At 47.2% G+C, this 13,839-nt stretch overlaps 1 protein-coding gene and 1 long non-coding RNA gene across 5 annotated transcripts in view; one reads left to right on the top strand and one right to left on the bottom strand.

Annotated features, from left to right (window-relative positions):
* Positions 1-13,839, top strand: part of ALPK2 (alpha kinase 2) — a 140,412-nt gene that overhangs the window by 40,429 nt on the left and 86,144 nt on the right. The window contains exon 4 of the mRNA XM_069569335.1: positions 9,782-11,492. Within this exon, the coding sequence (XP_069425436.1) occupies positions 9,782-11,492 (1,711 nt within the window). The remainder of the gene's footprint in view (positions 1-9,781; positions 11,493-13,839) is intronic.
* Positions 1-13,839, bottom strand: part of LOC138428537 (uncharacterized) — a 46,988-nt gene that overhangs the window by 32,668 nt on the left and 481 nt on the right. For 2 of the 4 annotated variants that reach the window (XR_011252486.1, XR_011252488.1), the window contains exons 2-4: positions 13,245-13,424; positions 9,760-10,580; positions 6,860-6,968 (exon numbers count right to left, since the gene is read on the bottom strand). This is a non-coding gene — a long non-coding RNA (uncharacterized lncRNA). Of the gene's footprint in view, positions 1-6,018; positions 6,969-9,759; positions 10,581-13,244; positions 13,425-13,839 lie in introns of those variants that run through there. The other 2 variants (XR_011252485.1, XR_011252487.1) reach the window with 2 other exon arrangements.

The following is a 13,839-nucleotide window of genomic DNA, read 5'->3' as shown; positions in this document are numbered from 1 at the left end:
ATTGCATCCTGCAGAATGGTCTCCCTGCCCTAAGACTCTTCTGGCGCTGGCAGTTTTTATCAAGCACTGTAAGAGATTCTAGGGCAGGGCTGAGAACCACCGATTTAGAGCTTCGTGTGCGCCGGGCCCTGCTTTAAGCCCTTTACAGGAATTAACTCCGTAACCTCACGTCAGCCCTGGTGCAGATCTAGCGATTGTCCACTATCACACAGCAGACGGCGTGTGAACCCAGGCAGGCTGGCCACCAAGTCTGTCCCCTGCCTCTGCCATCCGCTCAGGATTGCACTTGAATGAAGAGGAACAGCAGATTTGCCCCGGCAGTTTGCTCCTGAGCAGAGTTCCGTGCCTTCCAGCCCCCAACACGCATCCTCCAGGGCCTGCTCCCCACACGGCTCGGCTCTTCGCTGACCCTCACCCGTGACCCGCTGGGTCTCGCTCATGTACGTCTGCCTGGAGTGCCCCTCTCCTCCCTGTCCAGCCAAGTCTAATCCTCCCCACTGGGCTCAGGTTACCCGCTCCTGGCTCTGTTCCCTGAGATCCAAGCCACCCTGGCCTCTCCCCTCCAGTCCGGCACAAGCACTCCCTGCCTCCACGGTGCCTTTGAGAATTCAATGACTCTGAAGTTTGCAAATCATATCTTGCTCCCTGTTTAATACCTGAAAGTCTTATCTCTTGGCCAAGTTGCTGGCTCCCCCAGGGAAGGAAGCAAGTCTCATTCCATCCACGTTCCGTCTCCTTTTTCAAGTGCCTGCCATGAGCCAGGTGTCTATGCTTGTAGGTCGAGCAGGACTTAGGGGAGGATGGGATGTTCCCACTTAGCCGGAGGCCTCAGGAGAGCGGGGTGTCTCAGCCTCACCCTGGTACCCTGTGCAACATGGTGAGCCTCTTACAGAACAATTTCCTCTCCTCCCGAAATGGGCACTCTCATCTGCTTCCCGCAGAACTGGAGCATGAGGTCCAAACCCCTCAGGCTGGGATGCAAAGCCATTCATGACCTGGACCCCACCTCCTGGTCAGCAACTCCTCCTGCTCCTAATTGGCCTGGGTCAGCCCCACCTTCTGCCTGCGTGTGTGTGTGTACGTGTGCGTGTACATGTGTGTGTGTACGTGCGTGCATGTACGTGTATGTGTTGTGTGCGTGTACATGTATGTGTTGTGTGCGTGTGCGTGTACATGTTCAGTCGTGTCTGACTCTTTGCAACCCCATGGACTGTAGTCACCAGGCTCCTCTGTCCATGGGATTCTCCAGGCAAGAATGCTGTGGTGGATTGCACCCCATTTCTTCCTCCAGGGGATCTTCCCCACCTGGCAATCGAACCTGTGTCTCCCGAGTCTCCTGCTTGGAGGCGGGTTCTTTACCACCGGAGCCAGCGGGGAACCCTTTCTTTGGTGTAAAAGTTAATCGCGTCTCTCCTCACTCTCTAAAGCATCCTGCTCCCTGCTTCAACAGTAGATCGTGCGCTTGCCCTAACTTTCGGCCCAGTGCTCCCCCGGGGCTCCAAATGAGACACGTGTGTTGCTCTCTCACCTCCTCTCACCTTTGGCCATTCCTTCTACCCAGAGCAATGGGCCCCAACCTCAGGCCCGTACCACCTTTCCTGCCAAAATCCTACCGTGTATTTCTTGGACCTGCTTTAGCTTTCAAGTTCCAGGAAACCTTCCCTCATCATCACCTGTCACCTTCCCACCCCCAGATTTCCAGCATTGTTCTGATTTTTAACGGCACTTAGCACATCCTGTCTTGTCTTGGGGCTGCTTATATGGACACCTCATTTCCCTCATTGGACGGGGATCTCCTGAGGGAAGACCTCAAACTTTAACACTTGTATCTTCTACACAGCAGCTAGCACAGTGCCTTACACATGGGAGATGTTTCTTATTATTTTGTTTGGCTGTGTAACTTAAGACAGTCACACCTTCCTTGGACCTCAGTTCTAAGATCTGTAAAATAAATCATCTCTGTATCAGTCAGAGTCTAACCAGGAAGATGACTGATGCTTCCCTGGTGGCTCAGACAGTACAGAATCTGCCTGCAATGTGGGAGACCTGGGTTCGATCCCTGGGTCGGGAAGATCTCCTGGAGAAGGAAAAGGTTACCCACTCCAGTATTCTATCAGTCAGAGTCTAACCAGCAAGACAAAAACCAAGCTGTATACAAGTGACTGAGCCAGACGGGGCAGTGGGGTCCCTGGAGATAAGCGTCAGCAGGAAGCATAATCTCCTACCTGCAAGGACCAAGCGGGGTGGGGTGGGGGCGGGAGGCAGGCTGTTCATTCTGGGTGGGCTGTCCTGTGGGAACTGGAGCTGCAGGAAGGGTGGAGCCTGCTGGAAATGCCACCTGAGGCTGGCTTCTCCCCTCTGCCCACCCTCCCATCTCCTGCCTAGGTGTGTGCTCTCAGTTGTGTCTGACTCTGTGACCCCATGGACTGTAACCCGTCAGGCTCCTCTGTCCATGGGGTTTTCCAGGCAAGAATACTGGAGTGGGTTGCCATGTCCTATTCCAGAGGATCTTTCCAGCCCCCGCGTCTCCCGTGTCTCCCATACTGGCAGGTGGATTGTTTACCACTGTGCCACCTGGGAAGCCCCATCCCCTCCCTTCTTTGGGTCAAGTGCAGCAGAGAGCCAGTGGCCCTGGGAGCGGGGGAGATGCAGATTCCAGGGGCCAGCTCTGTAATAGTGAGCACAAGAGGGGACAGGGGCAGACGGTCCCTGGAGCAGCACAAACCAAAGCCCCCTTTATCTCTCCAGAGGTCCGGTTCAGTACATCTGTTGGATAAGTAACTAGATAAATTGGTGCATGTACAAGGAATCTCTTCATCAATTTTAAAATACATCTATCAAGAAATTCCGTGTGTTTGTAGTGTTAGAATTCTTCCATCTCCACAATGAATGTAGCTTTGGGGCCTGGAAAGGAAACGCAAGCCTTGCTTATTCCTTCAGTTATTCTGAGTAAGTCAGTTCATAAAATGGACAACGGTAGTTAGGCAAGTCATAAAATACAGACACTTAGTGTCAGAAAATACTATGACCTTCACCCCGTGCTCTGACTGCGGGAAGGACAAGGATGTCATCATGTAAGTATGCATGAGCCCAGCCTCCCCCCCGCTGCTGCACAGGCAGCCTCAGGGAGGGGCCGGGGAGACAGCTCATTCCCAGGTCTTGTTTTCTTCCACTGGAACATGGAATGAGTAATAGAGTCATATCTGAAATTCAGAGAGGGCTCCAAGTCTTACCTCTAGCCAACACTTTCAGCTTCTTCTCCTACCAACTCTGCCTTCAGGGCACCTGGCCAGATCTCACAGTTTGAGTTTCAGCATTTTTAACGATGGTGGGAGCGTTTTGGGGGAGCGGGCAAAAGACCTCCAGGAGACAGAAGGAAGGGAGCCGCATCAGGGGCGGGGTCATCGGCTTCGCATTCCACACGGACGCAACTCATTTTATTTACGCCACTGCAGTCATGAACGAGGGCTTCCCAGGTGGCTGAGTGGTAAAGAATCTGCCGGCAATGCAGGAGACCTGAGACCCGGGTTCGATCCCTGGGTGGGAGAGATCCCCTGGAGAGGCAAATGGCAATCCACTCCAGTATTCTTGCCTGGAGAATCCCACGGACAGAGGAGCCTGGTGGGCTATAATCCGTGGGATAGCAAGAGTTGGGTATGACTTAGTGATTAAACAACAACCAGGAAAAGATAAATGCATGAAATAATGCATTTGAACACACGATGCCCTTCGGGGATGATGAGAATGATGGGGAGAGAAGTGGAGGGATTTCAAAGTGCGTCCGTTTGCATAGGTCTATGGCACCAACAGCTAAAGAAAAACATGACTCCATGCCTTTTATTGCACTTGATACATTCTGTCCCCAACGCTGTGTCTTCACATTCTTATTTTATAGCATCACCAGCCCTGTGGATCCCTTTCCTGGGTTCTTAGTTCTCACTCACATTTACGACACTTGTTCACAGGACGCAAAACCATCCCAAGTAGGTGGAATCCCAAGGAACTTCTAGGATTAGCGCTATGCCCAGCCTCCTGCCTCCTCTCACCACCCCACGCCCCCAGCATCAATGGGAACCAACCTCCTCCTTCCCAGTTCAACATATCGGTGTGCCTGTTGTTTGCCGTAGTTGTTATCCACGGCTGCAGGCAGCCTAGATGTGACACTGTTGGCTCTGAATTTTTTGGACAAAAATGCTCTCCGGGAAAATATTGTTCATATTGATTGAGCTCTGTCATGTAAAGGGAATCTTGTGGGTGAGGTTGTCCAGGTCAGCACCAAATGGGTCATAATACTGATTCCCAGGGAAGGGGGCTTCTGGAACAAGGGCTTCCCACCCTGTTCTTTCTCCTTTAGTGGTTACTGGGCTATAGACTTTCACGGGCTGTGGGCTCTTGGTTCTTGAGACTACCATGCAACTGGGGATACAGGAGAGGGCTAGGGCGAATTAAATTGCAAAAAACTCACTCTTCTTGCTGGGAGTCAGCCATTTTTCTTGAACAAATGCTACCCACTTTGCCCTTGACTGGTGTTGAGGGTTCTGAAAAAGTTGATTCAGACAAATGCTGCCAGTGTTCTTGTTGTAAAGGAGGAAACTTCCAGGGGTCCTTTATTTCAGTTTTTGCTGATGCTTTCATCTTCTACTTCTATGCCATTTAGCACAGAATTGACTCACATCGTTATAAGTGAATGTTCATATTATTTCCTTAATTTAGAAGTTTGGAAAACTTGTATCTCTTTAGAAGTTTGATAGCTTCCCAATACCTTGAAGCTGTTCTGACAAGGGTAAGAGTAATATTAACGAATGTAATTCTTAAAAATATTGTATATTGAACCATATTAATATTAGGAAGATCTCATGAACCAAATTTTTCCAAATGACCAATATATGATAAAAAATCATGCATGGGTTAAAGATACATGTAAAATGCAGTGCAGACCAACAGATTCTGTGTAACATGTATGAAAAATTCATTGATCGTGTTTTGGATTCCACATTGCAACTAATCTTTGTGTGGTATCAAAGAGGTTATCTGAAACCATATAAAAAAGACCATTAAAATACTGGTTCCTTTTCCAACAATGTATCTGTGTGAGGCCAGATTTTCTTCATATACTTCAACCCGAACACTGTAGTGCATCACATTGAAAACAGAAGCAGATACAAAAATCCAGCTGTCTTCTGTTAAGCCACAAGCTACATGAAAAAAATGTAAAGCAATACCACTTTTCCAGTGTGCAACAGTTGGACATGACTGAAGCAGCTTAGCATGCACAATGTTACTTTGTTTTAAAAAAAAAAAAAGTTTTTTTCCTCTCTGGTGCTGTCCTGGTATTTTTCATAAAAATATGTCATTTATACAAACTTGTAATAAGGCAATTTTTGTTCTTTCTAAAGGAATAAACAAATGTTTTCAATTTTTCCATAACTTTAATATGGTCAACATTGGTGGATATTACCCCTATAAACAAACATCTGTTGAATCCTCAATTATTTTTGAGAGTTTAAAGGGGCCTGCTGCCAAAATGTTTGAGAACTTTTGGTTTAAACTGAATAGTTCAAGCTCAGAAGAAGCCCCATTTACTTAAGGTCTCACGCATTCCTTTGTCTCTAATATGGAAGTGATTTATTTAGAAAGAACCTAAGAGTATTCAGGCAAGATTTCACAGCAAGGTGGAGGAAGGCTGCTGTCTTCTTCACCCAAAAGGAGAGGTATGCAGGTATGTTCAGGGAATTTCTTCCCGAATGGTTTCACATTCCTGTAAAATCACCGTGGGGTCCACAGGCAGGTCACTCTGCCAGCATTTCGCCAAGATTCTAAACCCCAACCCTGTGTTCATGCCGTTTCAATGGCTACCCCTGAGGTCCTTGCTTTGAATTCCCTTTGCCCTTCTGGAATGCACCATGCAACTTGGCACAGAACTGACTGTAAGCGCCTCTGAGAAGCTTACAACACCTCTCCTGGAGATGTTTAGTCATTTCAGGGCTGGACATGATGTCTCCCCCATCTCCTTGACTCTTTCTTTTTTTTTTTTGGAAAATTTTATTTCTTTATTTGGCCACACTGAGCAGCATGTGGGATCTTAGTTTCCCAACCAGGGATTGAACCTGAGCCCCCTGAGTTGGAAGCTTGGAGTCTTAACCACTGGACCCACTGGAGAAGTCCCTTCTTGAGTCCCCATCAACTCTTACCGTTATATTGGTTCACACTCTTGCCGTCAGTTTACCCATGAAGATGCAAACTCAGAAAAGAAACCCTTTACTTGCAGATGTGACCTTTCTCTGCCCCTGTCATTTCCCTCCTCTGAACGTGTATTTTCTAATAGGACACGCAGAGCCAGGCACAAGAGTCAGAGACCCTGTCTCCTCTCTAAGCTCCGCCACTTGCCAACCCTGTCACTTTGGGGGAAATGACTCCTTTGAGCATTAGTTTTGCAGACAGGGAGCAGCCAGCATACTGTTTAATAGAGGAGGCATTTAACAAGGCTGGGTTTCTTGCCGGATTTTCTCCACCTCCTCGTTAGGATGCGGAGAGATAATTATCTAGGACGTGCCAACCGCAAACCATAACTCTCTCAAAGGCACTCATTAGACAGTGAGAAGTTAATTATACTTAATCCAGTTCCTCTTCCTCTTTAATATACTCAGGATGACTTGTAAAATCTTCTATCAGCTAAAACACGTGTTCCATAAAATCTGACATTACTAAATCATAACTTTCCTATATCTGTTAATTTCATCATTCAGAAATTAAGTGCACGGAATCCATTGATTTTCTCTGTATTTTTCTAACATTTGTTGTGTTTTCCCTTCTTGAGTTTTGCGAATCGCCTCTGTTCTCTCCTTTATTCCTTTCTTACCTGTCCTTTGTGCCTCTCAGGCTCATTTTTTTAATCTTCCTTTCTCTTCTTCCTACATGAATCATAGTACCTTCAGGGTAGCTGGTTCGTTCAGCAGACGGATCATGGTCTGGATAGAAGAGGAAATCAGAATTACTTGGGATTTTCCAGAAGCCCCTGGGGGCTGTTTTATTCTCTGTTTACGCTCTCTTGCATGCATGCTCAGTAGCTTCAGTCCTGACTCTTTTCGACCTTATGGACTGAAGCCCGCCAGGCTCCTCTGTCCGTGGGATTCTCCAGGCAAGAATACCTAGAGTGGGTTGCCATGCCCTCCTCCAAGGGATCTTCCCGACCCAGGGATTGAACCTGAGTCTCTTGGATCTCCTGCATTGCAGGTGGATTCTTTACCACTGAATCACTGGGGAAGCCCCATTTAAGCTCTCAACTGAGGCCAAATCTCCAAGAACACACCAAAAAGAAGCATGAAGGGAATGACGTGGGCCATGTGAAAGTCACGCAAAGGTCTGTTTCTCTCTATGCTCTCCTCAGCTTCAACTGAAGAGACCTCAGCCTAATTAACGATGAGGATGAGGATGTCTTTGAGGGTAGGCCAAGGACGATTTGTAGCAGAATGTGTTTGGGAACTTGAAAAGTAACTTCTTGGGCCCTCTACACACAGATTCTTTTTTTTCACTGTTTGTTCATTTATTTACTGTGCTGGGTCTCCGCTGTGGTGTGCAGGAGCTTGACTTGTGGCATGTGGAATCCAGTTCCCCGACAAGGGATCAAACCCTACCCCCTGCATGGGGGAGTGTAGAGTTTTAGCTGTTGTTCCACCAGGGAAGTCCCTAGCCACAGATTCTGATTCAAGAATTTGAATCTGATGTAAGATTTTACAAGTCATCCTGATAGTTTCTGCAGACTTCTTAAGAACCAGAGAAAACCTGGTCTTAGTGCTGCCCCATCCTTTTTTTTAAAAAAAAATTATTTGTTTGTTTGTGCCAGATCTTAGTTGCAGCATGTGGAATCTTTGATCTTTGTTGCAGCATATGACCCTGACCAGGGATTGAACTCAGGCCCCCTATATTGAGACCACAAAGTCTTAGCCACTTGACCACCAGGGAAGTCTCCCCTCCCCTTTTTAAACTGAGTTTTGAAGGTGTGCAATGTATTGATCTGACACCTTTATGTTACACTATGACTGCCATAGCAACGTCAGCTAACACTCTTATCACATCATGTAATTATCATTTGATCACTTCTGCTTTCTTATAGAGTATATATGGCATAAAGTTTCTGCTTCACAAAGTCCTTTCACCCTGATTTTGTCATTTGAACCTCAGAATAATCTTATGAAATAGACAGGAGCAGCTACTCATTCCCCCAGAAAGTTGCCCTAAATTTCATTCTCCCCATGCTATTGGCCACGGCAAATCCAGAGATTGGCTGTGGGTCAGGCCTGGCCAACCTCGGCCACCTCGAGTGTCTTCTACTTGAGAATCAAGTTGCCAACAAAACAAAGTATTAATGCAGTTGAAATTAGTCTGTGCTTTTTGAAGTTGAGGCCTATGTGAGTGGGTACCCAACAGTTGAAGGCTTGTGAGCACATATGAGGTCAGGAGACAAAGAGGGCCCTCCAGTAAGGAAGAGAGAGGATAAGGAAGACTGTGTCCCATGGCTGTAAACATCTACCACTGACCCTCCTGGGGGGAGACATTTGTGCATCTCTTACACGCAAGAGTCACTAACGATCTGACCATCACCTCTGAGCCTGAGCCAGACCCTCAGCTCCTGCTTTCTGAAGATGGATAGTACATAATACACCAGCAGTGTTACAATGATCAAATGAGATAAATAAAAGTACAAATTCAAAAGCAAGTATAGGGACGTCCCTGGTGTTCCAGTGGCTAAGACTCAGTGCTCCCAGTGCGGGGGGCCCGGGTTTGATCCCCGGTGGGGGAATTAGGTCCCATGTATGTACGTATGCATGTGTGCATGCCGAGTCACTTAATCGTGCCCGACTCTCTGCAACCCTATGGACTGCAGCCCACCATCCCACATGCTGCAAGTAAAGATCCCGCATGTTGCAGCAAAGATCAAAGATCCTATGTGCCTTAACTAAGACCTGGTGCTGCTAAGTATTAATAAACAAATAAAAATTAATATTAAAAAAATAGAGCAGGTACAACACGTGTTTATTGAGACTGCAGAGCCTGGAGAAGTGTTCTAAGGGGAAAGGTCAGCAAAGCAAGTCAGGCTCCAGGCGCCATGTGGCTCCAGTCAAGAAAGGGAGGGGCCCCCAGCACCATCCTTTCTGGAGCAGGGAGAGCAGGCTTGGCGTGAGCCAGGATTCAGTTTCTTCCCTGCTGAGCCAGAGCCAAACACCAGGCGGGTACTGGTCAGGATGGCATGTGGACATTGGTTTCCAGCCAGAGGGGTTCGTGGCTGTGGTTTAGACTTTATAGTCATGTTAAATTAAAGAGGAAAGGGCACTGTTCTTCATGCACACAGTCCTAGCATGGTATTAGCTTTACAGCCTCCTGGCAAGAACCATGTTTTCTTAGCAGTCTTTAAAAGAATTACTGCTTATAGTAGTCCACTATATGATTTAGAGTGCTTTAGTTTTTTGTGTACTATGCCTTCCTTCAGAAAGTAATACTGCTTCAAGTTCCTATAACATAACATGACTTAAAAGAGAGAAGAAACTAGAAACTGTGTCCCCATTCATCTGAGTTATTTTCAGCATTTTCGATTTGGGGTAAGACTGTGGAAAGTCTTAAGGGAAAATGCTGAGCATCTCAGCCTGTTGCCTCTGACCACAAACCCCTTCTCAGGGGGACCCCAGATCTTGAGTGTGCAGGAAAACCACGGTCATTGACTGTGTGTGCCATGATGTAAGGCATGTCAGCATGCAAACTTACGTGTCTCCTCTCTTCATCCTAGCTGTACCCAGAATGATGCTGCTGTTTATCAAGTCTCTGCTCAGAACTGTTTTGGGATGATCTGCTGCTCTGCTTCCGTTGAAGTGCAGTGCCCGTCAGAGGACCGACCACTCTCTCCCAACCCGAAAGATGACGGGCACACAGGTTGGAAACACGACACGGAGACATATGAGCAGGAGAGCCCAAACCACACTGATGAGGAAGAGCATCCTTATAAGGAAGGAGAAGGTATCGCCTCGGGGCCTCCCACGTCAGCTCACGCCCCCTCCTCCAAATCCAGCGGTGCTCATTCACTCCAGGTATCGGCCGACCATGACCCTGGTGCGTCCGGCTCTGACAACCCCTTGGCCGTTAAAGACACGAGGCAAACCGAAGAGGCTGGTGATGCTGCCAACACAGAGGGCGTTGCGGACGGGTTGCGTTTTCCTAATTCAAGTGATGCTCCTGATAAACAAGATGTGTGTGGCCACAGGACCGTGCATTCCAAAGTACCAAGGTTAACAGATGGTGCCTTAGACCCTGAGGGCCCTAACGAGGAAGGCTTGAACTCTGGTCACCAAAATGCCAGAGTCCAGAAGTACCTCAGCTGCAGCCTGCCCCTGACACGGGCAGACTCTTCCGCTCCTCCAGGTGCCAGGCCTGTCAGCCCCCCGGCTTCCAGCACAGACTCTGACAGTGACTATGAACTTTGCCCAGAGATAACCCTAACCTGCGCCGAGGAGTTTTCAGATGATGACCTGGAGTATCTGGAATGTTCCGACGTTATGACAGATTACTCTAATGCGATCTGGCAGAGGAACCTGCAGGGGACAGAGTGTGTTTTTTTATTAGAAAGCGATGACGAAGAGATGGAATTCAGTGAGTGTAGCCTGGGTGGGTGTGAGCGTTTCTTCAGTGAATTGGGTCGCAGGCCCCCGGTGTCGGATGACACGGGGCCCATGGATGCCACCGCTGGTCATCACTCACCACCCCAAGAAGTGGGGGGAAGGAGCAGCCAGGCCTCCATGCGCAGAGCCTCATCCTTGCGAGCGGGGATGCCCCTGCCCCCGGGACCTCAGCAGGATGGACTGGCTACAGTGACAGAGCTAGGCAGGTACAAACCACCCACTGCCTCGGAGGCTGCTGAAGACGGTTATCCAGGAATTCAAGGAGAAACCAGAGACAGCCACCAGGCCGGAAAGGAATTCTCCGGTGACAACCTGCTAAACATGGATAAAGCGGTGATAGGGAGAGAGGGGAAGCACTTGTCTGGCGAGTTAGGACAGCCCGGGATGCGCCGGCATCTGGAGACCACGACCGAGAGGAGAGTAGGGGAGAAAGACACATGGAGCCGGAGGGGCTCTGAGAACCCTGCCAGGACGCAGCGACCGGGAATTAAGGGAAAAGCCAAGAGGCTGAATTCCAGCCTGGAAGAAAGGACAGCGGAAGCCTCCCTGGATCGCCTCTGTCCCAAGGGACCTGTTAAGCACCCACTAACCCCGAGTGACAAAAGAGACAGCTCCCATGCCGGAGCAGAGGGGACTGATCTGAAGTCCCAATTTCCTGCAAGAGGCCCTGCGGTTCCAGCCCAAGCAGAGCCAGAAGTGAAAACTCTGCCGACTCCACCCGGCTCGCTCGCCAGGGAAGAGACCTTGCGCTTCCTGAGAGAAGGGGTGTGGGCTACAGATGCATTTGAAACACGCAGGGTTTCAGGCTGGCGTGATCATCCGCAGGTAAGACTCCGCTTTTACGATTTGTGAGCTCAAATGTATCTGTGTGTGTGTGTGTGTGTGCGCAGGTGTGTATTTCCTTTCCCTTCACGTTCACGATCGCTGTACCGCAGTGTACACCAAACTAATTCTCCCGATACCACCAGGGGACTTGTGAATGACAGGGGCTGCTGCTGGGAAGGAAATCTGGTTTTGAAAAAAGGCCCAGATAAACCCTAAGCCATCCTAATTATAGCAAAAGACAGATAGAAGTAAGAGGCACTAATGGGATTCTGGACAGCTGGAAAAAGAAATCTGATATTTTGTCTACTGCATGGATTTTATCAGGCAATGTCACTATTCAGAAAGTTTTTAAGCAAATGTTTCGGGTGTAGTCTTTAAAAGAAACCAAAACATTCTTTTTGGTGATTTTCCTGGACACTTTTGAAACTTGGTAAGTGCCGGCTTCCATCAGAATTCATAGAATGAATGAGAGATTTTGGTGTGTCTGAAACATTTGCAGAATTTGCTTAATGATGCTGGAGAAAGTAGAGTAGACTTTGCTGCACTCAAAAATCTGAGTAGATTTTTAAATGAATCTCTGTTTTATTTTTCTTAGACCACATAGTGTAAAAGAGGCAAAGAAAACACTTCAGGAAGTAAAAAAAAAAAAAAAAAGTTTTACTCTATTACTGATTTGGGGGTATATTTGAAAGAGATGGAAAAATTAATATACTAAGGATGTTATGTGATATATGAATTTATTATATTTTTAAGTGTACAGGGTTTTAAGTGGGCTTTGAACTGATGCTGTATTATGGTCAAGATTTGATTTCTGTAAATAAATACCCAAGAAAGGTTATTTATCATCATATTTACTCAGCCTCTGCTTTTCCTTCTCCCAACTCTGTAGTAGGAACTTAGTATTGTTTTTATAGAAGACCAGATAATACTCCAAAGAAAACTAAATATTCCCAAGTGTATTCGGTTATTGAATTCACTTTGGGAAAAAGTAAAATTTTAATGCACTGATGATTTCTAAAGGCCCACTCATAAAATAGCCAATCTGAAAAAAATCTCCAGATGCGAGGTAGTTTTTCTTCCCTGAGCAGATTCTTCTGCTCCACTGGCCAAATCAGCCATGGAAGGGCCACGTTGACTCTGCTCTTTTGCAGGAGTGCCAGCTTCACCCTATGTGGTTGTTTAACACACCAGTGACCACAGACTCATGCCCAAGATAAATTTAAGGAGGTGTTTTGACCAAAGAGTAATACAAAATTAAGCTGTAGCGTTCATTTCTCCACGTCAGTAGACACAGCATGTCCTTTTCTGCTCATAAACTACTCTGCCTTGCTCAGGTGGGTGCCTTTTCACAATTGTTTAGCATCCACACTGAGCATTTCACTGGGCAAATTATTTCAGTTATTAAGCGCTGTGTGTGAAGGGGGAAGTGTTGCCAAGTGGCCCCCCCAAAGTCAGTGGAGGGGAAGGGGCTATTGACAAGGCTCGTTTTAGACCCATTGCTGTGCAAGGCAATTCCCAGCTTCCTCAGCTGCCCAGAGTTGAGAGGCACTGAAGGAAGGTGCCCCCTCTCTCATCCTCAGCCTGTGCTCTAAGCTGAATTCTGAGATGGAGAATTCTGGGGACCAGCAAGCTCTCTTGTTTCCTGGCAATGCAGAGAAATAAAACGGACCATCTCTGGGACCCTGTCGTCTCTATTGAACTTCTTAGGGCACTCTTGCTTACACACTCACACACTCATGGATGCACACCCACCTTGCAAGCTCTCAGCTCAAGGTCCCACCTGTGTTTTCAGGCATGACCAAGGCAACGATCTCAGAACGATGAACATGACTTTTTAGATAGCTTGCACTCTGCAGGTGGAGGGACCATTCCTCACTTTGCTGTTCTCTGTCACAGAGCCAGTCTCTCACTCCAGGTCAACATGAGCAGAAGCTGTATATTCAGAAACAGTTTTGTGCTGTAGAAAAATTTTGACTAAAGCAGGAAAATTATGCCACAGGGATAGTGGCATAGTGAGCACAGATTTCTTTCACCCATGCAAAAGTTATTCCCTGATTGCAGATGTCTGTGCTTCTTACACATGGACACAACATAGCCAGATTTCTATCAAATGGCTAAATATTGCAAATGTGATGCAAAAGCACTAGAGGGTCATTGAAAACCAAATCAAACTTTTTATAATGTTACTTTAAAAAAAGTCCAAGCTATGGGGGTGAATCCTCCCATAATTAAGTCAAAAGACATTTTAAATATTTATTCTCAGACGTCTGAGGCTCTTGAGAACTTAAAATTTGAAATGGCTAAAAATTCTTGGTTGGGGGTAATATTAGTAAATTTGCCCACTCTT

The sequence above is a fragment of the Ovis canadensis genome, chromosome 23, assembly GCF_042477335.2.
Source record: "Ovis canadensis isolate MfBH-ARS-UI-01 breed Bighorn chromosome 23, ARS-UI_OviCan_v2, whole genome shotgun sequence".
In the NCBI taxonomy this organism is placed as follows: Eukaryota; Metazoa; Chordata; class Mammalia; order Artiodactyla; family Bovidae; genus Ovis; species Ovis canadensis.
This window is presented reverse-complemented; position numbering and strand designations above follow the sequence as displayed.